A 24474-nucleotide genomic window follows, 5' to 3' on the forward strand; every position below is an offset into this window, starting at 1 on the left:
AAAATTGTCTCCTTTGAAAGTTGGTGGCAGCATTTTGTAGAAACTGAGATCTTTTTTTAAAAAAGATTCACCAGTCATTTTCTCCTGGGTGCGTCTTTTTTTGTTTGTTTGTTTTTGTTGTTTAATATATATAAAATCCCAGGTACATTAAATGCCAAAGAGTTGCATGAGTGTCCAGCATGAAATGTTAACATTGTCTTTTCCCCTCTCTTTCTACTATTCATTTTCATCCACGTATTTTTTGTTTGCCATCACTTTTTTTTAATACTTCATGTTAAATTAATTTGGAAACATCCTAAGCTGTGCAACCTCTACGAGTAGTAACAGCGGATACCTGTCTGTTTCACTATTTAGTCCCTCCTCCTATGTCTCCATCTTCCAAATCTGTGAGTACTCCAAGTGAGGCTGGAAGCCAAGACTCTGGTGATGGTGCTGTTGGATCTAGGTATGGTAACTTTCTTAAAACATTAGATTGTTAAAATGACGTTAGATATGTTTGTAGGTTGAGAAGTGCTTTAAAATAATATTGAGTTAGTGTTAACTTAAAATTTGTAAACGTCTAAGTCAAATTTTATATGTCTAAGTCCTTTTAAGATAAACCACATAACATCTCTTGTTCTAAAGCAATTAATGTTTTTTACTCTAGTGATTATGTAAAACCATTTTATCCTCTGATTCAGATAATTTTCTTGGAATGTATTTTATTTAAATACTGAAGCTGCAAATAAAATGTGAAATGAAACTTTGAATTTCTTTTTAATTTTAAGATGAATCAGATATGTTTGTTTCTAATGGACCGATAGTTTAAAGTGGCTGGGAGGAAAGAGAATGTTATATCAAAGGGATGTTTTCACTGTCATATGTGCACTTTCTTCAGATAGTAGGTAAATTCTCATAATAATTTGCTCAGAAAATCTATTAATTGGCAAAGAGATTAAGGTATTATGCTGCTATCAAATATGTTTTTTAACTTATCACACTATATGTTTATATTATGGAATAACTTGTTAAAACATAATCTTCTAGATTTCTTTGTGTGTGCTTGTACATGAGTTTTGCTCCTTTTTGAAGAAGTTTAAATAAGATGTTTGCTATAATATTTATAGGATGCACATATTCATGTCTTCCAAATGCTTGTGTTGTGGCTGATGTGTCATTCCCATATTTTGCATACCCCATGCTGTGAAGAATGAGTGCTTGAGCCCCATTATGTATAGTTTAAAATGTTGCTATTCCCACCATCCTAACTGTGTTTAAAAAAAAAAAAAGATTATTTTCATAACCAGTTAGTGGCATAAACAAAAGTTTAGGTTGTTGCTAAAAAATGAGCCATGACCAAAATTAGGAGAATGTAAAAGATCACTAACATGGAGACACATTGCTTTCCTGGCTGTTCGTGGACACTATGCCTCTTGAATGCTACTTTGTGTTTAATATTTCATTCAGTCTGCATGGATAAAGCCCACTTTTGATGTAATAAAATATCCAGTAATATTAGTCTTTCATTTAGTAACAACCAGATTTTAAGTAGTACAGTTCACATGTGACATGAAATCTGTGGATCGTTTGTATCATAATCCATTGGGTGGGAGGGTTATTCTCTGCTAACATTATTTTAATCTAAAATATTTGAAGATTAAATTCCATTCATGTGTAATATTTAATGGTGAAGCGAGTATGAAACATGTTTGACATGAAACAAACTTCACATGTACATTTTATGGTGAATTCATCTCTAACTAATGAAAATATTATAGTCCTCACCATTGTGTATTCTGCACGTGCAGTTACATAAATGCATGTCACATAAATGTAGAGTAGGCACAGGTGCTTGAAAACTGAGAGAAAATAATACCGTGCACTTCTATAATTTCATCCATATATCTCAGTGTGCCCTACATGTTAGGATTAACAGCAATTTACAGAGTTTGGAAGTACAGTACAGCAGTTTTCCCATGTTGCAGGTGAGGGAACTGAGGTATAGATAAACAACCTAATTTGCTGATGATCAAATAGTGAGTCAGTGGTAGAAAAAGAATATAATTTTGAGCATTACATTGGGAGTCAGAAGAGCCAACCACCAGACAATACTTTCAGATAATTTAAAGTACTAAAATATCTGCCTCTATGTATAGTATATTAGTACATATGGACTCTTGGTGAGACACACTGGTATTCAAAAAATCTTGAATTTGGAAAATCATTCTGCAGGAATAGTTTAGTATGATCGCCTCTAGAAACCATGTTAAGGAGTTAACCAGTTTCAGAGGCCCATCAATGTGCCCATATCATTACACATCATCTTTTGGAATGTAGTTCTAAAAGTTTGATACTGATCTGAAAATGTAAAACTGATCCTTCTATTTTTTTTCTCCATGTTTTTAACCCTTTAATCCCAACATTCCACTTCAGTTGCATGTTGAACAGCTATGTGATCACATGATCACAGTGCTTCTCTTATGCAGCAACTCAGTTTACAAAGATTGTCTTCCTGGTTAGCTTAGCATCTCCTTTGCATTTTTACCTCTCCCTTATGGTGGTTGGCACACAGCTGCATTTCTTAACTACCTGATAAGCAGTAAACCACTGTTCAAGCCCTATGTCCACTGCTGCTATCAGTTTACCTGACTGCTTCTCCTGTCCTTTTCATCAGTAAACCATTTTGCATACGTGCTTCTTCTCATCCTCAAGTTGCTGTGTTTATTGCAGATCTTCTGCCTCTCTTCCCCACTCCCTATGTTTCTCAGGAACATTCAGAATAAAAATTCAGGGCTTTGCATTTCTAACTAAATCATTAATGAAAGGTTCATGCCTTTTTTACCAAAACTTGCAACTAGAACAACCTAGTACATAATTAAAGATACATAAATTTTAATTTAATATTTTTACCACACTGTATTAAACTATTGGGAGCAACTTTACATCTTTCTAGGAACTCTCCAGTTACACTGGAAAATAACTTCAGTCTTCCTAAAATAATCATATGGAAAAACCTTTTATTGATCTAGCATACAAACATATTACATGTTCTTTATTTTTAAGCTTCTGATACAAAATAATAGTAAAATTCTCTACAAAGTATGGTAGCATATACAAGCTTACTAAAAGCAGATGTTCTGCTGCTAATATTTCACGTATGTTTGTTTGAAATTGCTTCTTTGTGCCCTGGTAGAGTTAGAAGTAGACACCAATACTGGATGAAGTAGATTTCCCTCCCCCCTCCAGGCAAGACTAAACTATAAAGAAGGTCCTATTTTATATAAGTGACCTGTAACAGATCCATTCCCCTTCTTATTCCTATGTACTGTGCTGAATACTCACTATTTTGAAACGTTTTAATATAAAGCCCACTGTTTTCTACGATACTGAATATCTTAAATTGGCTTTAAATCGGATGACATTTGTAAGCCCAAGGCAGTGCTTAACCCATAATTACAGCAGTGTCACATCTTGGAAACTCTAGCAGTTCTGTATCCCAGTGGAAACGCATTTTGCTTCTCTACCAAAAAGTTTGTGTGTTGACTCATTTCCTTTACCAATATGACAATTTCCTGCACATATTTAATGCTTTGGGCAAGATTGCAGTACATTAACAAACGTGACTTCGTATGACATAACCAAATTTGTATAGCTTTAAAATGAAGTTTAAAGTTTAACAGTTCCTAAGCTGTTTCAAATGGATTTTTATTCATTTGGCTTTCATTTAGGCTACTTTTGTCAGCGATTCTGCAATGCTTTAATTTCCCATCTCTGAAAGAATTGAATGTCTCTAATTGCTCTGAATTGTATGTTTGTGTTTAACTGTTTTATACTTATTGCATGTATTGTAGCATTGAACATTCACTGAATTTCCACTAACTGATATTTTGTTTCCTTTGAACAATGAAAAAACTGTAAACTTACAGTAGCTTTAACATTTCATAGTGTGTATTTGCTTCACTAATCTCTGGCCTCTTTTGCTAATGCTGCATGGTTGTTCAACCTACGGTATCAGGACGCTGCATTGGGATACTGATCCATCAGTTCTTCAGCTCCACTCTGATTCCGATCTGGGGTATTTCATAGATTTTATATTCCCTCTTTTGTGTATTTATAAATATACAATTTTTATATATATACTCCAATATGAGAGCTCTTTTTTTTAAAAAATGAACTTTAAGTTACTATTAAGGGAACACAAGTTCTGAAAGTAATCAAAGTTCATGCTCTCCCTGGGTTTAGTGCAACTGGCTTATAGTAGGCAATTTCAGTCTTACTGTGATTGCAAGTTTATCATTTTTCCAGCAATATGTTTCAGTCTTTTAACTTTTTATCTACATCTTTTTTTTTCTTGGCAAGACAAACTATAAAATGTCATTCTATTGAAATAAAATAACTACACATTTTAAATATATATAAAATGTGTCTAGTATAAGAAAAGATGGGAACTTATTGTTTTGTGGCTAATGTATCATGAAGTCCATTATAAATTGTAAGCTTTTTCATTAAGACCCACATCATGTTATAGAATTGTTTGCCTTCCAAAAATTAAAGAAAGAATGTTAGAATTTTTCCTTGAGCCTGTTTAGTCTGTAATGAATTTTTTTAAGTGTGGGAGAAGATGATGGAAAGATTAATATTCATATACTGCTTTTTATTGCTGGATTATTGGACTAGTGATTAATATACAAATTGAAGTTAATAGGGGTTTTTACATAAAAGTTCACCTGAGGTGGGTCTAACTTGCAATATATATATATATTTATATATAGTGTGCTTGTGTGTGTTGCAGTTAGACCCATTTTGTCCATGTCAGTATTGTAAATGAGATCTTGTTCTCTCAATTTTTCTTGTTAAATCTTTATCTTTAAGTTCTTTAGTATTCCGTTCCAGGATATTATACTACTGTTTGGGAACAGACTTACAGTTCTAAGTCCTAAATAATAGGTTTGGGAGAGCTAAGGAAATGGCCAACATAATTAAATGGACTGGCAAACAGTCATTAATTGCAGAAATAATTAAACAATTTTGCAAGCTATGCAATCTTGGAACCCTGGTCCTGCAAATATCTTTCATGTGAGCAGGAAAACAATGGTAGTGCTCACATGAGTTTGGTTTGTAAAATGGACCCTTTAGCCAGTGAAAAAGAGCTTTGTCATACACTAAGATTTAGCAAGCCTTGAAAAACACTTCGTGTGAAATCAAGAAATCCAGATATCTTTGCCTTTTTTCTTTTTCTTCTAGTCTGTGTGTATAAGCCAGACACCTTTTTAAAAAATAAAGATAGCATATCACTAACATATATAGCATTTTTCAGATGATAGCATCCTTTGGATTTAAACTTGATTTTTAGAGTGTGGAGTGAGATGATGCCTTGCAATCTGAAACGCCTTATAACTTAATCATGATTGTATTAAAAATATCAATTGTTCTGATGTCTCTGTTCATTTTATTTAGACGTGGACCTATTAAACTTGGAATGGCTAAAATTACACAAGTTGACTTTCCTCCCCGAGAAATTGTTACATACACGAAGGAGACTCAAACACCAGTTATGACTCAACCAAAGGAAGGTGAATGTTAACTTATACTACTATTACATGTATTTTTCTGGTTATTAAAATGTACCAAGACTATTCTAGAAGGACAGATGGAGATCAGTCATTTCTATTTGATGTTTAATATTTTACAAAATAAATAGTGTTTCAGAGCTGGACATAGTTAAGTGTAAATTGATCTGAGGGATGACTGGTAATGTCTTGAGTCCATACACGTCTTTTTAAAGAATGTCATCCTGCATCTTGTAATTAATTAAAGGAAACCTATTAAGCACTCGTATTTTCCTCTCCCAAATACACAGTTTTCTAGAAGATTTACTACATTTATTTGTAGACTTCCTGATGTTTAAGCAATGTAGAATGTGTTCCATGCACATTAACGTAACAAAATCAGTTTATTTGAAGGCTTATGTTTTCTTAAGCTAAGAGTCAAATATGTGATTAGCATATGCAACTCCTATTCTCATCAATGGAATTTTGATCAGTGATTAATGGCAGTCTGTGTCCCAACACATAAAAATCAATTTATAAAAATAAGAGTCTTTGAAGGTGGCATTTTTCTGTCAACTGCTAGTGATGCCACTCTCAAAGACTCTTATTTTTATAAATTGATTTTTATGTGTTGGGACACAGACTGCCATTAATCATTGATCAAAATTCCATTGATGAAAATAGGAGTTGCATATGCTAATCACATATTTGACTCAGCTTATGGCACAAACTGAAAAGAGTTGGAAATTTCTAAGTTAAAGCTTCAGTTGTAACTCGCTGTCTTTGCAGGAAAGAGATTTTTTTAAAGAAGATTCAGTGGGTTAATTCACTTGCTGTTAAACTTTAGAGACCTGGGAATTCGATCACAAATGACAATATTTGGTCTTTGCCTAGTCCTTAGTTCATATCACAAAAACACTGAATTGTTCAGTGTGACTTCCTGCCTGATCTCTGATGAGAAGTTCACTATGAGAACATAAATTGAGGGCCTAGAATTTCAACTTCCAATTTTGTATTTCCTAGCTTTGTTGGGGTTTGTGTTTAATTTTCTGGCATCTTCTCAAATATAGATAAAAGCTATGGGCAATGTGTTCATTTATTCTGTTAAATTTATATTTTACAGGATTTAGTTCTTAAATCTTTTCATTTAAGAATCACAAGCATATTGTCTGAAAAGGTTTGATGCAGAATGTATAGCACTCTAGCTTGCATCAGTACTTTTTAAACATTTGGCAGTGGTTTATGTTGAAGCCACTTATATTAGAAGCACACCTCTATAGAAGAGAAATGAGAAAAAGCAAGTCACAGTACTACTACCTCTCTGTTGAAAAAGAGCTTTTCTTTCTTTTCCCCTGTTTTGCCTCATGTAAGGGAATCCAATATACGTTCCAAACACCTAAGAGAGCAGGTTTCTAAACTTGATAAACTAGAGTAGAAGCGGATTTTTTCCCTGTATTTAAATGGTTTGTTTTATTTCCCCACAAAAATATATATAGACCTAGTATTTATTTTTATTTATCTGACAAACTGAAATATGTACTAATATTTCAATAAAACGTATTTATTGAATATTCAATATATTGCCTACAGATCACAGGCAAATCCATTCTCTTGTGAACAAGCTTTCTATCCCTTCATATGTGAGGGTTTTTAAAAATACTTACCAGTTCAAAGGCTTTTCTGTAGTTTCTTTTCAGTTTTTGAATGGTGGCGTCTACTTGGAGCACTGGCAAAAATGGAAGCTGAATGCTTGCTTTTCAAGGGTACATCAGTAGTGACATCAGAGGAATCACATTGTTCTTCAGGAACTCACTAGTTCATGAAAATGCTGATTTCCACTTTAACTGTTCTTTATTTATGAGGTCGTCTCAATTCTGCCTCTAAGAGCTTACAGTAGCAAGAGCCATATAGGTGTGCATTCACATTCTACGTGTATTGCGTTGGGCATGGTGTCTGCTGTCAGTTTTCAAACTCTCCTCCACTTTCGTGGCATCATGTAATTCACTGTTTTGGTGTGATCACAGCTGGGTGGCATCTCAGAATTTTTCAGTGATGGAACAACTTTTCCTTAAAGAATCTTGTCTGGAAAAAAAATAGGAGTTTATGCAGAAACTGTATGTAGGAGAGTTTACTTTTTTGAGAGTTCTAAAAGTAAGTCTGCTAAGGGTTGAGTGTGTCTCTCTTTAACATGGTGTTGCTGCAAATTTTGCATAGGCTGAGGGAAAATTAATGAACAGATGAAATTTTATCTCTTGGATTGCATTCTTCATCCAAGTATTTTACTAATAATCCTCATAAGATGTTCAAGCAGTAAGTAGATATTCCTGTTTTATAGATGGGGAGATTGAGTCAGAGGTTAAGTAATTTATTCTATTCTCTCTTGCCTCCAAAACCATGAATACTTGGATTAGAATTCATGATTTTCTGGTTACCTGTGCTCAAACAAGCTTTAGTATTTCAGAGTGATTTGTATACAATTTTATTTTAGAAATTTGGGTGGGGAGGGGTGTTTTAAAACTGGCAACTTAAGTGACAAAAGGGGAACTGGATACATTGAACTCAGAGTTAAACCTGAAAATCCATCTTAAGTCCCGTAACATACATTTTTAGAGGATTAAAGATGACTTAACTCTCAAATTCTGTACCCTCATTGACTTTCCTGAAAATAACCACTCCTTTGCCTAGGAAGCTCCCTGTAGCATAACTATGCAATACTGCTCCTTCCATCCATTTGTATATCTAGACCACTGAATGAGACAGTGTGATGGAACATGCATTGGAAGTACAACTGGTTACCTTCTAATATAGTCTAGAAAAAGGCAGTTCAGGTTTTTCAAAGATTAAACTTGAAACATTCTAAAGGAAGAATGCTATCTTGAAATGTAGTGAATTTAAAACCGACTTAAAATAGTTTCAAGTGCTACAACTGCCCCTTAATTCCTCTGCATGTTTTGGTGGTTTTATAGTCACTCTTTTCAATTTTTACAGATGTTTTTCTCTTCCCTATTGCTATGAGATCCACACAAACAGTGAAACCTGACTATATGCAAAGTAAACGAATAGGTTACAGAAAAGATTTTTTTTCTTTCAGCTATACTAATTTTGTTTATATATAAAAATAGTAGGTAAAAATATTGGACAAAAGTGTATTTAAATTGACAATATTCATTTAAATGTGTTTTTGGTGACAGAAATAACTTCTGTGTTGACACCTTCTACATCAGGCTCCCTTTTCATGCAACTTTGGGAAAGTCCATACTTTTGGAAAACAGCATTTCCTAATGGAAAGACTGCAAATATTAAGTGTGAGATTCTTGGTTGTTTCATTATTTCTATTGTGATATGCAGTGTTGTAGCCGTGTTGGTCCTGGGATATTAACGACACAAGGTGGGCGAGGTAATATCTTGCATTGGACCAACTTCTGTTGGAGAGAGAGATGAGCTTTCAAGCTTACACAGAGAACTTCCTCAGGTCTGTGTAAGCTTGAAAGCTCATCTCTCTCTCCAACAGAAGTTGGTCCAATGCAAGATATTACCTCGCCCATTTTGTCTCATTATTTCCAAATAGCTTCTGGCTCATGGAACATAGTCCCAGGGAGTAGATCACAGTTCCAGGGGAAAAATTGCCCTATGTTACTTTTAATCTATCAAGGCAATTTTACCTATAAACTGTAATAACCCATATAACTATGTCAAAAAAGCAAGTGAGCTACCAAAGTTCTCATTGTCTTCCGTCTTTCTTCCTTCCATGTTAGTCTTTCTCTTTTGCTTTGCCTCTTTTTTCCCACCCCCTCTCATTTTCTTCCCTTTTTCAGATTCTCACTGGAAGGTGGAGAGTTAGCACATGGGTTGTGTGCTGAAGTGCTTTACTTACAATGCCTGCTGTGTGTGAAATTGCCTGAGATTGCATGATCCTTGTTAGTTTTACTCTCAACAGATATGCTGTAGTTAAAGAGCTTTAGTTCAGGAAAGTGACTGTGAACTGTCTGCCTCCCACTGGTGATTACCAGAACCCTCCCTTGGACACTATAAACTAGGATGGGTGGGTGCAAGCAAACTTAAAAGTTCCTTGCTTCCTGTTCGCTTGAGAACTACTGCTTTAATTGTATTGTTAAATCTACTGGTATTGTGAATGTGCATCTCTCAAAAGTGACTTGACACTTGTATTAAGAAATGGGACTGATAAATTTGCTTTGAAGCCTGAATGTCTTTTTTATACGACTTCTTTCCAAATACATCTTTAATAAATAACTGGGAATTATGTTCCCGCCTCTTTAATATGGGGACTACAAATAATACTACAGTCAGAAAGTGAAATTGCCACAGCAAACTGGAGTCTTGAAATGTGGGATGCTATGGTCATAGTTTTTTCCTATCTAAAATATCTAAGAGGATACAGGCAAATATGTACGCATGAGTTGTGTGAGTTTGGTGAGAATGGAGCACCTTTAGTTCATGTATATCTTTTCAATTATCACATTTAATCTCTAGGCGGTATTTAGTTATGGAATTTCTAGTTCATAGTGTTTAAACTAAGTAGCAAGACTAAGAAGTATACTTGAAGCTTGTTCTGTTTAACATAGGGTAACTTGATATTACATAGACTAACAAAATGTTCTGTATACAGGGAACCATGATGATGAGAATGTGTATTGGAATCTCCTTCATCTGTATACTCAAACTATGTCTGTATTAGAAGATCTGACTATACAGTCAGAGGCAGTCACTTCAGAGTTAGGGTTGCAACTGAATTTCCATTTATAATCCTAATTTTGGCAGTTCCCTCAAAAATCCACAAATGAAAATTAGCAGGTTAGATCCAGAGCGGAGGTCAATTTTTTTCTATAAAATGTGTGGTGAATTAGACACAGCATTTCTCAATTATGACATCCTAAAAAGTGTAGTTTAAAACAATTTTGGAACTCCATTTAACATGTTTCCTTTCTCTCAAACTCTCTGCTGCCCATGCCTCCTCCTCACCCCAAAAAAGAGGAAAGAGGCAGCCTTACTGGACTCCCCCAGCTCTTCCCTAGGTGCTTGACTTTGGCAGGAAAGGTTGTGAAAGTCAAGCAACCAGAGACAGTTCATTCAGCCTTATTCTCTGTACTTGTCTATGTGCTACGTATACAGCATGGTGTCTGTATTTTTTAGCTGTAAGTGTTTTATCGTGTGTTTTGGCCAGTGGTCCTTGTTTGTACATATAATTTGAAGTCGCATACCTTTTCTGTGGATGACTTACAATCTCAGGTCCTTTCAGAATGTCTGAAGCCTCATTTCTCCTCTTTAAGCACGCTGGTGGGGTGTGAAGGTTGATAAAATGGTTGACCTGAGTTTTAATAATAATTAGTGTCTTTCATTTGAACATCAAACTTGAAATTGTACAGATCACTTAACCCTCAGTGAAATAGGTCGAAAAGGGGGCACTTCTCTGAACACTGCCCAGTATGGAAATTAAGACCAGAAATTAAGACGACCCTATCCTATAGGAGGATTTAGGTAGGTCGACAATTCCAGTTCGGTAGTTATTGTTCTAAGATATAGGGGCTAAATGAGGATCTTGACTTTACATTTCATCTGCAAGTCAGTACAGTGCCTCCTTATGTCATGCCCCCACACTTGGTCCAGTACTGATTCAGATGGAAAAGTGTCACATACTGAATCATGACTTTTTTGACCATGTTCCATTTTGCTTGAAAGTCTTTCCTCCAAGCACTAGCTGGCCTCATCTATCTCACTTCTGTTATAGGAGGCCTGTGTTTATGAAATGTGACCACATCCAAGCCGGATGTGTTGTAGCTGCAGGCAATGGAAGGCATGACAATTGTTCACCTATTGTTGTATAGCTGTATTATGACCTCTGAGTTCCTTAAAATAGTGATGAGAAACTCAGTGTCTTGGAGAGATTGGAAATCGTTCTCTTTTGCTTTTCATCTGACACACTAGAACAATATAAGCATAGCTCTCAACATGTGTTTTTTCAATTTTGTGACTAGGATGAAATAAATAGTCTTTTAAGAGATTCATTAATGAATGTTTTGCCACAGTTTTTCATACATGCTCCCAGCAACACAGCAGAGTACCTTCTTTTCTTAATTCTTGGTCCTAAAATGAAGTAAATTCAATAAATGCTAAAACATAAGCAGAATTCCAGAGTACAAAACAGACTTATAAAGGAAGTTTACTAAACCTTTCTTCAGGTTGCACCTACCACTTGAAGATTTTGTGTGTCCACAAAGTACTCCTAGTCTCTGTGTAAAGAGTATAGTCTAGAAGGAAGCAAACACAGCACCTAACACAGTGGGGTCCTGATCCATGGTAGGAGTCCTTGGTGCTATGGTAATACAAATAATAGATAACCATTGGGGAGAGGCAGCCAGACATTCTCAATGGAGGGCCTTAATGTTCTTGAATTTGCTCAGTCCGGGACCTTGGCGCTAGAGTAGCCTTCCTGTGGTGGTCAAAAACTAATCCAGCTTTATGATGTAGGTCAAATAAATCTGTTTTAAAACATTTTTTAAAAGATAATGAAAAAGCACATTTTAGACTAATATTGCAGTAATTCACAATTTTTTCATATTTGTGGACTGTTTCTTCAGCCAGATCTTCTCTTATGGATGGTCTTCTCTCCCCCCCCCCCCCCCCCCCCCGCCAGTGCTAATCCCACACCTATGCAGTAGCTATAATGATTGATAACCTAAAGTAGTATTAGAACAACATAAAGGAGATGAGATTAAAATAAACTTGTTCCAATGCAACACGTATGTTGTCTTGGTAACATTCTCTCCTTATTTTGTTTTTGTTACCTTTCCATAATGTAGAGTATTGAATTCATTCATTCCTTTGTACTAAATCTGCCCGTTGCCTATAATTGCCACTGAACTAATCTAATCTATCTGGGTCATTTTATAGTTTTGGGCTGTCCTCTTGTGATTTGCTACCCATCAATTTTTATGGTGTCAGCAAATTTGATCATGAAAGAATTTTAATACCAGGGACACCTGACAAAGACTTGATATGATTCATGTGTAATGCAAACAGGAATAGGCATCCAAGGGAATTCTGCTTAAACACTGGCTCATTGTTAATGGATGCTTTCTGGGATAGGAGGCCCACCTCTTGTTTTAAATGCCACGTTGCACCTTTGTCATGGAAGCACTTATGGACCAGGGTTTGAGAAACACTGATTCTGTTAGACAAAAGGTAGGATGTGGCTCATTTATTGTTAAATGTTTAAATTGTGTGTGTATATACACAGGCCTCGACCCTGCGTAACCGGCATAAAACAAATTCTTAAAACTAGATACAGTAGAACCTAAGTGTTATGAACTAACCGGTCAACCACACACCTCATTTGGAACCAGAAGTATGCAGTCAGTCAGCAGCAGAGGCAAATGCAGTACAGTACTGTGTTAAACGTAAACTACTAAAAAAATAAAGGGAAACTTAAAAAGAAAAAGATTTGACAAGCTTAGGAAACTGTTTCAGTGCTTGTTTCATTTAAATTAAGATAGTTAAAGGTAGCATTTTTCGTCTGCATAGTAAAGTTTCAAAGCCATATTAAGTCAATGTTCAGTTGTAAACTTTTGAGATAACAACCATAACGTTTTGTTCAGAGTTACGAACGTTTCAGAGTTACAAACAACCTCCATTCCCAAGGTGTGTGTAACTCTGAGGTTCTACTCTACTGTGCTGTATCAGAGCATTACAAAGTGACTGTAAAGCTGAAAGGAGCAGCTGAGGATTCCCCTGCTGTGAGGGAATCCTCGGCTAATCTATAGTTGAGGTAGCCAGCCAATTTTGGCTTTCCTTGCTCCCATCAGAGGGCATATATCTGGAGCACGGTGTGCTCAGATGACCTTAACCTTAATGCAGGGGCTGTTAGTGGTAGCCAGAGAAAGTTAGTCCAGTCTTTAGGCTGGACTTAGTTGTTGTGCCAGGTCAGCCTCTGGACAGGCCCATGATTTGGGGAGACGGAAAGATGGCAAAGCACCATGTTGGCTTCCCCTTAGTTGTTTGTGCCAAAGGTACTCCAATACAGCAGAGGATTGAACGTAGGATGTCTAGTAAGAAGTCAGGTGACAGTTTTTCTCTATAACCATCTCTCTTATAACATCTTCCTTTCAGATTACTCAGACAACTGGAACTTCACATTCTAGTATTTATTTCTAGGTATAGGCTAACTTACAGCACCGCCTTTCATTCCATCTCTCCAAAATACATCACAAGTTTGATGTTGAAGTAAAAACTCACCCTACATTCAGAAAGTAAATGGGGGAAGTGTGCAGGCTGACACACTCCCTGAAAGTTTTGCAGTTCATGTTTGTTAGGGAATTCAGAGTGATTTCCTATGAGTGAATTGCTGATAAGCAGTAGAATAGAGTATTGCACTAATAAGTATAATATACAGGAGTCTGGGGAGAAAGACACAAAGAGAAAAAGGTATATGTGAACAGGTAAGTATTATAAACATGAAAATCAACAGAAGATCTGTATAAATGTGAAAATTAGCAAAGAATTACACTCAGTTTCTGCTTGGGACATTATTTAGTAATGTATTTCCTCAGAACCAGATGGACTTGGCTTATTTCAATAATTTATTGCATAGATGGGACACTTTTGATGTGTAATATACTTAAAAACTGGGAACCTCTTAATTTACAATTATTGTATTCCTTACTCTTGTAGATTATAAAATTAATGTATTTGCAGTCTCTGTACAGTAAAGTGCATTTGTGCAAGTCATATGTAATTATTTGTTAACTAAAGACAATATTGCTGTATTAGCTCCGCACTAAGTATTTGTAATTTGTTATTGGTGACTTATAACTGCTTAATTATTAGTTTAAAAAAATGCATAAAACTTGTATGATCAAAATATTATTTGGTTAAGACTGATCATTTTAACTCAGGTTTTAAATATATTTAACATCTGCATGTAAGGCCTCTGGGTGCTACAGCAATACAAACAACACCACGCATAGTATTTATATATTCCAACTGTACTCTTTAAGAAATAGTTTAGTTTTATATATGCCTTTAGTTCCCAGTACATGCTATAAATATACAATGAAATACAGAAGGAAAACTTAATAGGAAGACAACTTCATCTTAACAAAAGCCACCCATTTCACAGATGATTTAACTTTGATTAACCTACTCAGCAACAGATTACTCAGACAACTGGAACTTCACTCTATAGCGTTACTGCTAGGTGCAGACTAATTTACAGCACTGCTTTTCTTTCCATCTCACCAAAATACATCACAATTTTGATGTTAACTCAAAGTAAAAATTCAGTGGTTCATTAACTCTGGTTTTAGCATTCATTGACAAGAGATTTGTCACTTTAAAAGTAACTGCTACTTTTATGCACTCTTTACTGCTTAGTTTATAACCTTAGATCCCCTGTCAGGAAAAAACATGGAGTTAACCACTTAGAATATTGTAATGAATATTCATCAATAAATTGATGTGACATACAGACCCGTTTCCAGTCTTCATGATCCTGTGCAGTTTTTAAAGTTTTGACTGCTTTATCTTCGTCTTTTTGGGGGGAAAAAAGGTTAGCATTTTTAAAAAAAACTAGAAATTGTATCAGATGTATTGCTAACTTAAATGGTATAAACACCCAGCAGATAAAGTTGTCAGTAATGAACAGAGGGGAGGCTGAAGTAGAGAAGGTCATCTCTGCAAAAATTCAGGCTAAGATGATACGTTTTTGGGTTGGTGTGATGCATTTAGATTTTAAATGAGTACTTAATGCATTAGAAATGGTAAACTGTTTTTCGACATTAGAACTTTTAATACTTTTTAGTGTGTGTTGCTATTCATCATATTGTATCACAACCCCTGCGAACACTTAACACTTGGACCATTATTGTTAAAGTAAGAGGTGGTGACTGGGGGGAAACGAGTTGGGGGGAGGGGAGAATAGGAGAGGAAAGGACATTTTAAAAACTTAACTCTGATCCTTCCTGTTCTCCAGTGGATTCTGGTTGTGTCTTTAGATTGTGAGTTTCTCTTGGTAGGGACCATTCTTTTGTTAACAACTTGATATACAATGTTTTAATTTTCTAAGCTTTTATGTTTTAATTCAAGATTCTTTACTAATCCATTTTTTATATATATATAATAGTGTTGCTTAATGTAAAGTAACCACAATAGAATTAAGGCAACAAGTCTTATGAGCCAGGGGGATGTTTGTACATATGTAAACCTAAAAATAGGACTGAGTCATCAAAAGCCCTGATAACTTAAAGTATTGGAATAATTGCTGCTCTACTATGTCTAGGACTCAGCTGCAGCAGTAACTAATAAGATGACAACATATACTGAAAGTAATATGAAGGAATTTGGATGTCTCTAATATACACCATCTATGTTGAAACATGAAAAGGGAGGAGCAATCTGCTACAATATCTTTTCTGTAAAATATGTAGATTATGAGGTCACTTAGCACTAAACAGCTGACCATCTGCATTTGTTAGGAATTTGACTCCTGTCATTGAAAATGGTACTTAAAATCAGTGTGATGCAGCAAAGTTGGGATGCATTTTCTGATTCATTAAATTTAAAGCTAGAGTAGCTGTCCAGAGTGACCAGAATCCAGGTCTCTAAATATAGGGCATTTTGTTAACTGCAGCAAGATTGGTTGGGGAAACAAATATTTTTACATAATTAAATTTTCATTGTACATCAGTTGTCTTGCAATTTGCTATTCTCAGTCATATCTATTAAATATAAATTTATCAGTGTTCACACCCACAGTGACTGGACATTAGAATTTCAGTTTGCTTTGAACAGTACAGTTTAGAATTGCTACAAGTTATACAGTTTTCAGATTAATAGTCAGTTGTACATGCGAATCCATCTAAAAAGGAGCAGTGTCTTTCTGTTTCTCCATGTGATTATTTTGCGCAAAAAAGCTTTTTTTTAAGTAGCACAAAAGCTGTAATTGGCGTGCTTTGTAAGGAAGTGTCAATGTGCAAGAGAGTGGAGATCACTAAGAATTCTTTTACGCGTTCTTTCCCCTTTGCACCACCGCCTCCTCAGCAGGGTCACTGAGATCACTAGCTTTTCTTGAAATGGCCATTTTCACTGGCAGGTGCATTATACCCTGTATTTTCAGATTGTTTTTCCATTCTGAATGTTTGGCAGGTTGATTGCTCTGGCTGCATTGACAGAGAAAGGGCTGACAAATGCGGTTGGGCTGGCTGAAAAGACAGTGATTACTGTTTTCCTTTGTGGCTGATTGAGGCCCTTGAAAGGAAAGATTTTAACCTTCACCATTTGGTTCAAAAGTATGAGCATATATTGAAATCATTCATGCCATTTATCCTAGTTCTGTAAACTTGTCAGAACGTAAAAATCGCTCAATTTCAAGTAATGTACGATTGGCATACGTCATTATCATTTTGATTAAGTTGGAGTTTGTATTATTGTGAGCATTATACAGTGTCACTTAAAGCTTTCTTTCCTGCAGGTACAGTTATATTTTTATTGCCTGTACTATGGAGTTAAAAAGACATTCAGACCTCTCTAAACCTATCACTATGTGTGTGGTTTGGCAGCTGGTATGGCCTACAAGCTGTATTTTGTTTAGAGGGTAAAGGCTTGTCTGTGGACCTCCTGGAGTGCTGGTAATTGCACGGGCTTGCCATTGGGGAAAGACATGATTGGAAGCAGTGAGGCAGAAAAATGTTGTGCCATCCCATTGCCACCTCATAGCAGAGACACACAATCCCAGCAGTACCATCTGGTTGTTGCTATCTAGTCAGCTGGCCTGGCTGCTGGGAGCATGGCTTGGCAGCTGGTTCCCATCCCTTGACCACTCTTTTGTGTGTGTGCTCGTGTGTGTTTTTTGTTAGAGAACTTTAAACATGGGTCAGAGAAACGTCTGTGACAAACAAGTAGAGTCCCTGTTGAATACTGTCTCGTTACTTGTGATGAAGCATGCTGTAGACTCCTGCTGCCATTCCCTTATAGACAGATGACATAGCTGTTTAACCAATAAAAATAGTCTTTTCAAAAACTTACCTTAGAAAGGAGAGGAAGAAAAGACAGGAAATGCATATTCCACAACACTAAGTAATTTAAAGTTATTTTCTGGTTTACAGTATTCAAAGGATAAAATGTAGTAATGTAAAAAGTGCTGTAAACCTTGTCAGTATTCCAGAACATTAACATTTTACCTTATTCATTGCAATTAGGGAAAACACATTTTGCTTTAAAATTCTCATTGCCAAACATGATACAGATAATGAGACTTGCATTTAGAATGACAGAAAAGAAAATGTAATCTCTCAGCTATTATCTTTAGCAAAATTTGCCTCTCAGAATAGCAACCTGAAAGCTAATGTAAGTCATCTTTATGCCATATGAAGACCCATTAGACACTGATGGTTTCAGATCACAAGTAAGCAGCAGCTCTGTAGGCTATTTTAGACATTTGATTTTCTTTATTCTGCAGCATTAATGTGTCAGCATGTTACATAAAACTGTGGTACTTTCATATTCTGTCTGGAATGATAAATGCTTGTAAATTTAGAGATTTCCACTGTGAATTCTCTACAATTGCTTATGTATTCTGTTTCAGTTTACACAGCTACGCAATTTGGTATGACTGTTGTATACTAAATAGTGGTGTAGATAATGTTCTGATTAATATTCCTTCACTTTAACCAAACATTATCCTTTTTAAGGATTACGTTTTAGGAACTGCATCAATTTATGTAAAACTATTCCATATGCACAAATGTATTTACTTTTGTATTGTGTGAAACTGGATGGAACTTTACTGTGCTTCTCTAGGACTGTTATTAACTATTTTGCTGTATCATTTCTTTTCAGATGACGAAGATGAAGATGATGTAGTGGTACCAAAGCCATCAACTGAACCCGAAGAAGAAAAAACATTGAAAAATGATGAAGAGGAGGAAGGTACAACTCGCTTTAGGACACAGTATTAGGCATTGCAAATAAAAGGATGTTTAGGAATTTTAATGTAATAGTTTTTTTTAATCAAACTGACATTTGACTTTTTAGCACCTTTCTGTAAACAAAAATATGAATAACTTAAAATCCTATGTAAAAATTATTAAAATATATGGATATGAAAATGTTTTTTTAATTTGAAAAATATTTGGGTTTTTTTTCATAAATGTTTAAACAGATAAGAATGAACTTTAGGAAAATCTAACCTTTTTTTCCCTCCCCCCAGCTGCCCCTCATGAGCTTACAGAAGAGGAAAAACAGCAAATTTTACACTCTGAAGAGTTTTTAAGTTTCTTTGACCATTCTACAAGGATCGTAGAAAGAGCTCTTTCTGAGCAGATTAACATTTTCTTTGACTACAGTGGAAGAGATCTGGAAGACAAAGAAGGGTAATGTGGGAGTATTGAGTGCTTTACTGTGTTTACTATATTTGTAACTGAAAACGTGATCTTGGATTAGTACCCTCCATTTGTCTGTCTTTACAGAGAGATTCAAGCAGGCGCTAAACTGTCCTTAAACAGACAGTTTTTTGATGAACGCTGGTCAAAGCATCGTGTTGTTAGTTGTTTGGACTGGTCATCTCAGGTAAAACAAATATTTACTTTGAGTCACCTTTGCAGATACCTCAAGTTTTGTGCACTCAACTTTTATTTGAACCATACATTCAGTGGTTTACATATAGTTCTTAGAATAGCTCTGACACGCTCTGCTGTTTACATACTGTAATTGGATGTGATTGTGTTTATATATTTTGAAAGAGGTAACAGAAGTTAACTCAATGTTCTTTTAAATGCAATCTATAAATAGAACAAAAAATGTCCAAGGCGCAAAGATACAGTATTAGCTCCAAGAAACTAGCCTCACCTAAAATTTTTTTAAATGGATACAATTTATAATACATAAGTAACGAACACAATATTATCTTGTATTTTAACACTATTTTTGAATAAACCCTTGTAATTATACTTACTATGGTAATTAGCTAATCCAATATTTTCTGTTTATGGGGCTGACTTATCCATTGGTTAAACTTTTAGTTTTGCCAGTATAAATCAAGATTCTAGGACTGACTGGACCATAAGGCAGTTGTTTATTTTGAACATTTTTTTCCATTAATTTCTCTATAACTAGTATCCAGAATTGCTTGTAGCCTCCTACAACAATAATGAAGATGCCCCTCATGAGCCTGATGGGGTGGCTCTTGTGTGGAATATGAAATACAAGAAAACTACCCCAGAGTATGTCTTTCACTGCCAGGTATGATGTGAGTTCCTGTCTCACCAGGCTCAAGATTTTATGTTGATTAATTTGGACAAGTGCCTTATTTATACTTGTCAACATGATGATTTCATTGGGTTGGCATGTACTTTAACCACATGTATTTGCAAACAGATGTTGATGGCTGAAGACTTCATCAGTTTGAAAAGATTCCTCTGTTTAAATATTCTGAATATCAGAAATTTTGCATGTCTGAAAATCTGTTTCTTAATCTCATTTATTAAAAGAAAAACTGACATTTATGCTTTCAGTACGAGGGGCTTTTCGGGAACTATGATGCAGAATGTACAACTAGACCTTAGCCCACTGAATAAAGTGTACATAGCCTGAGGAATTGGAAAAAAATAGATAAGTAAAAACACATGCTTCAAGTAGAAAACAGATGCAGGTTTTAAAATGGATTACTGAGAGGTAAAAATGTGCAAACCTTTTCTGTTTGACCAAACCTACAATAACCATTTATTTTCAAAATGTCATAATTCTGAAAAATCACTTAGTTGAATTAGAACTAGTTTGTAATCTGATGCTGTCAGATTACTGTCAAGGCATAGATTGCAAAGGTAATTATATTATGATTTCATACTATAGTGACAAAACAGTTTTCTGATCTCCTTGAAAAATGACCACAGAATGTGTCCTATTACTGGATTCTATTTCTGTTACATTTGATTTGTATCTTTCCTAGAAGTTAGTAGTATGCATATGGGGAGAGTGTGATTTTTATTTGTATTTAGTAAAAGTTGAGACCAGAAGAATATCAAGATTTTTAAATAACCATTCAACTCATGTAGTTGTGAACCTTCGTGTATTTGGACAAAGGAGCAGAAGATAGGAAAAGCAATATCAAATGTAATTGAGGAAACAGCTCCCTACCAGTAATTGGTCAGATTTTCTATCCTTAAATTCTGGATTTTAGTCTTAAAACAAAACTTTTCCTTGTGTGTGTGTGTGTCCTTTGCAGTCAGCAGTGATGTCGGCTACATTTGCAAAATTTCATCCAAATCTGGTGGTTGGTGGCACATATTCAGGCCAAATTGTGCTATGGGATAATCGCAGCAATAAAAGAACCCCAGTGCAGAGAACTCCACTTTCAGCTGCTGCTCACACGGTAGGGGGTGAAATGAGAACTACTCACTATTGAGCCGTTAACCCCTTGGGGTGGGAGAGGGTTTCCCCTGGATGAACAGTGATGATGTTTTAATATTTATGTCTGGATTTAACAATAGTAGCACTGAAGAATTGTCTTTGTCATGCAGCTGTCAGTTTTAAAGGAGCCTGTCTCTACACCATGCGTTACTTAAATGCTAAAAGGCTAAATAAGTTTTCATATCTTTCAAATAGTATTGTTAAGTCAACTTAAACTGTTGTATGAAATATTAAAATTTGTATTTCACACTTGTGTTAAGTGAATGTCATTGAATTTGTTATTATGGAAACTGTTTCTGAAAATAATTTTGTAATCTCTTTTCAGCACCCTGTATACTGTGTAAATGTGGTTGGGACCCAAAATGCTCATAATTTGATTAGCATCTCAACTGATGGAAAGATATGCTCATGGAGTCTGGACATGCTTTCCCAACCGCAGGTAGAGTAAACTTGGGAAAGTATGTAATAGAGAGCTATAGATGAGGCTATTACTTACCACTTTTTAGCTCAGGTAGTCTGTACCTTACTAAATACTTAGGATTTTAATATTAATTTCACCTGTTTGCTTTACCTATTTCATAAGACTTTGTAAAGTAGTGTTCTGCATTTTGACAATATGCAGACATTCCCTGCTTGAGTAGTTGTATCGTAATTCTGTAAGATAAATTCCTTTTTTACTGTAGTACATTAAGTGTCATAATAATTTTTGGATTCTTCAGTACTGATGCTAAAGTTTGGATTCATGAATAAGAGCTAGATTTCCAAATGTAGAAAAGGGCTGGAATAAGAACGGCTTGTGGACTAACTAGTACTAGGAAACCTACATGATTTCTGGTAGAAGTTAAGATGGCAAGTTTGAAAAATAAGTTCCTGCTACTTTTTTCTACAGGATAGTATGGAGTTGATTCATAAGCAGTCCAAGGCTGTAGCTGTCACATGCATGTCCTTTCCTGTTGGAGATGTCAACAACTTCGTTGTTGGAAGTGAGGAAGGCTCTGTGTACACAGCATGCCGCCATGGCAGGTGAATAGACACTCAAATTATTTTTTTGTTTTAAATAGTGAAGCTTATCAGGATTTTCCCCTTAATATAGAAAGATTTTGTTGAGCAAGCTTAATTAGCGTTCATAGCAGAGCTTTGTGTTTATATAAAAAGGTAATATCTTTTTAAAAATATGAAATATTAAATCAGACTTTTAAAGTTCAAGAAAAGAATCCACCATTGCTACTGTTGGATCTTTACCTTGGCTAGGACTACTTTTAATTATGAAAAGGAAGATGAACTAGTAGACTTCAGTTCTATTCATTTGAATTGTAGCAGAACATCCCAAACTTTGTATCAGTTCCCCAGATAATTGTACAGTAAAATCACACACAAATCTTAAATTGGCTAGCATTTCTCCTGCTGTTCAATCTGCTTTGAAATTATCTGGCTGTATCCTATCAATTGCTTTCTTAAATAAAATTGAGTGTCCAGTTTTCATCTCAAATACACATCACTCTCACAGCACAGCTCTTTGGTTTAAAACTAGCCAAAATTGTCTCTTTTGTAACATCCTTTTTCCCTCCTCTCCACTTTATCAGTTCTGATATGAGATTATTGGGGATGTATTGTCACTGGGACTAAAGTCTGCCCCAGCTACTTACGTGCAACTCCTGTTTAAGGCAATTTAAGGAATTTCGTATCCATATTTGAGGACTGAATTTTGTTATCTGATCCAAATATTTAGCTATTGCTTGAAGAGGTACCTAGTCAAATCTGGATGGGATAGCCTTGCCCAATGTTACTGTTTTCTATGGTATTATGTCTACACTTAAATACAACAGAATAGGGTTTTGGAAAAGAGAGGCTAATACACAGGATCATATTCAAACCCACATTTCACTTCCCCTCTGCAGGCCAAATCTATTTGGGTTCCACTGAAACCCACTCCCAGTTTATTTAAAGCATGTATTCCTTGTTGCCTTTGTGTGAAATATAGTTTCAAAGGAAATTAACCTACATAATGTATTTTAAAACAGCAAAGCGGGAATCAGTGAGATGTTTGAAGGACACCAAGGACCAATCACAGGTATCCATTGCCATGCCGCAGTTGGACCTGTAGACTTCTCTCATCTTTTTGTCACCTCATCATTTGACTGGACAGTAAAGCTTTGGACAACTAAGGTATCTAAAACAGAGGTGTCTAACAATTCAGACTTTGACACAAGGTGGTGCTATAATGTAAGCTTTAGTTAACCAAATTGTTGTCAAAGGGTTTAGGGAAGCTTGTTAAGTCGATTGGATGAATGGTAACATCAGATGAGTTAATTTATGTAACTTAGTTCTCTTTTAAGAACCTGCAAGTAGCATCACCAAGATTACTGTAACTTATTATCACCTAAATGAAACTTATATGTAAATCCTGGCTGTTTGTCTATTTCTGGTCCATTTTGCTCATCCTTTCAACTTTTGTAACTGGGTTGGGAAGACCAATGTAATTATTCAAATAAGTTATGTTGTAATTCAGGTATATTATGTATTATATTAAGTATATTATAATTATGGTAATTTAGATGTCCATTTCATGTCCTTGCATCTCCATAGTTCTCACTACAGCCCACAATGCATTACCATCAACACTGTTTCTAATGAGCCTGAACAGAGTTGCAGTCAAGAGCCATGATACTCATGTCTTTTCCATTGCTTGCTTAGCAAGCTGCCTCTGCAACATTGTTGTCCCAGGGATCATGAAGCTGGACTAGGGTCAAAGTCAAGCTACGGTCTCCCCCATAACAGTGCACAAGCCTACCCCTAGGCCATCAGGTCAGCTCAGGAGACTTTACCAGAATTCACTCATATTTAGGTTGTTATACCAGCCTCCTATTGAAGCTATGTTGTAATAGCAGGCAGTAAACATGCTATATCATTCATCCAAACAGGGGGGTTTGGTTTTTCCCCCATCCTGTGGTTATTTTTTGGCCTCTTTCTATGTAAGAGACAGTTTAAGTAATTCTTTAAGCACAGATAGTTACTTTATTTTAGAATTGCTGCAATATGAACTGTACAAAAACTCAGTCTTTCACCTTCATTGCAAAAAGATTTCACTTTCAGAATCCCAAATGTAAAGATTGTATGGTGTAAAGTACTATATGGTGCTTTGTTTCAGAATAATAAGCCTCTCTACTCCTTTGAAGACAACTCAGACTATGTTTATGATGTGATGTGGTCTCCCACTCACCCTGCCCTGTTTGCTTGTGTGGATGGAATGGGTAGGCTTGATCTGTGGAATCTCAACAATGATACTGAGGTGAGGCACAATAATTTACCTACTTCAAATCTGACAAGAACTAAAAATCTTAGGCTTCTTCAGAAATGTGTATGGCTAGAAATGTTTCATCATGGTTGCACTATGTATTTCTGCTGCTGCAGTGGCATTACGCAGTAGATGTGTGATTAGAGGGGAATAATTCAAGTCACCTCGTTTTTAGTGTCAGATGGTGGTAACTAAAATGTTGTCCTCCCAGTATAAAAGGAATACAGAATTTCT

General features: G+C 35.5%; 1 protein-coding gene across 7 annotated transcripts in view; it reads left to right on the forward strand.

Annotated features, from left to right (window-relative positions):
• DYNC1I2 (dynein cytoplasmic 1 intermediate chain 2) overlaps window positions 1-24474 on the forward strand; it is a 43110-nt gene that overhangs the window by 15477 nt on the left and 3159 nt on the right. For 4 of the 7 annotated variants that reach the window (XM_073305829.1, XM_073305828.1, XM_073305830.1 and 1 more), the window contains 12 exons: window positions 301-445; window positions 3995-4054; window positions 5437-5552; window positions 18378-18467; window positions 18748-18910; window positions 19007-19106; window positions 19653-19778; window positions 20761-20907; window positions 21271-21384; window positions 21835-21968; window positions 22967-23111; window positions 24094-24234. In XM_073305829.1, the coding sequence (XP_073161930.1) occupies window positions 301-445; window positions 3995-4054; window positions 5437-5552; window positions 18378-18467; window positions 18748-18910; window positions 19007-19106; window positions 19653-19778; window positions 20761-20907; window positions 21271-21384; window positions 21835-21968; window positions 22967-23111; window positions 24094-24234 (1481 nt within the window). The remainder of the gene's footprint in view (window positions 1-300; window positions 446-3994; window positions 4055-5436; window positions 5553-18377; window positions 18468-18747; window positions 18911-19006; window positions 19107-19652; window positions 19779-20760; window positions 20908-21270; window positions 21385-21834; window positions 21969-22966; window positions 23112-24093; window positions 24235-24474) is intronic. The other 3 variants (XM_073305825.1, XM_073305826.1, XM_073305831.1) reach the window with 3 other exon arrangements.

This window comes from Lepidochelys kempii, chromosome 11 (genome assembly GCF_965140265.1).
Source record: "Lepidochelys kempii isolate rLepKem1 chromosome 11, rLepKem1.hap2, whole genome shotgun sequence".
NCBI lineage: Eukaryota > Metazoa > Chordata > Testudines > Cheloniidae > Lepidochelys > Lepidochelys kempii.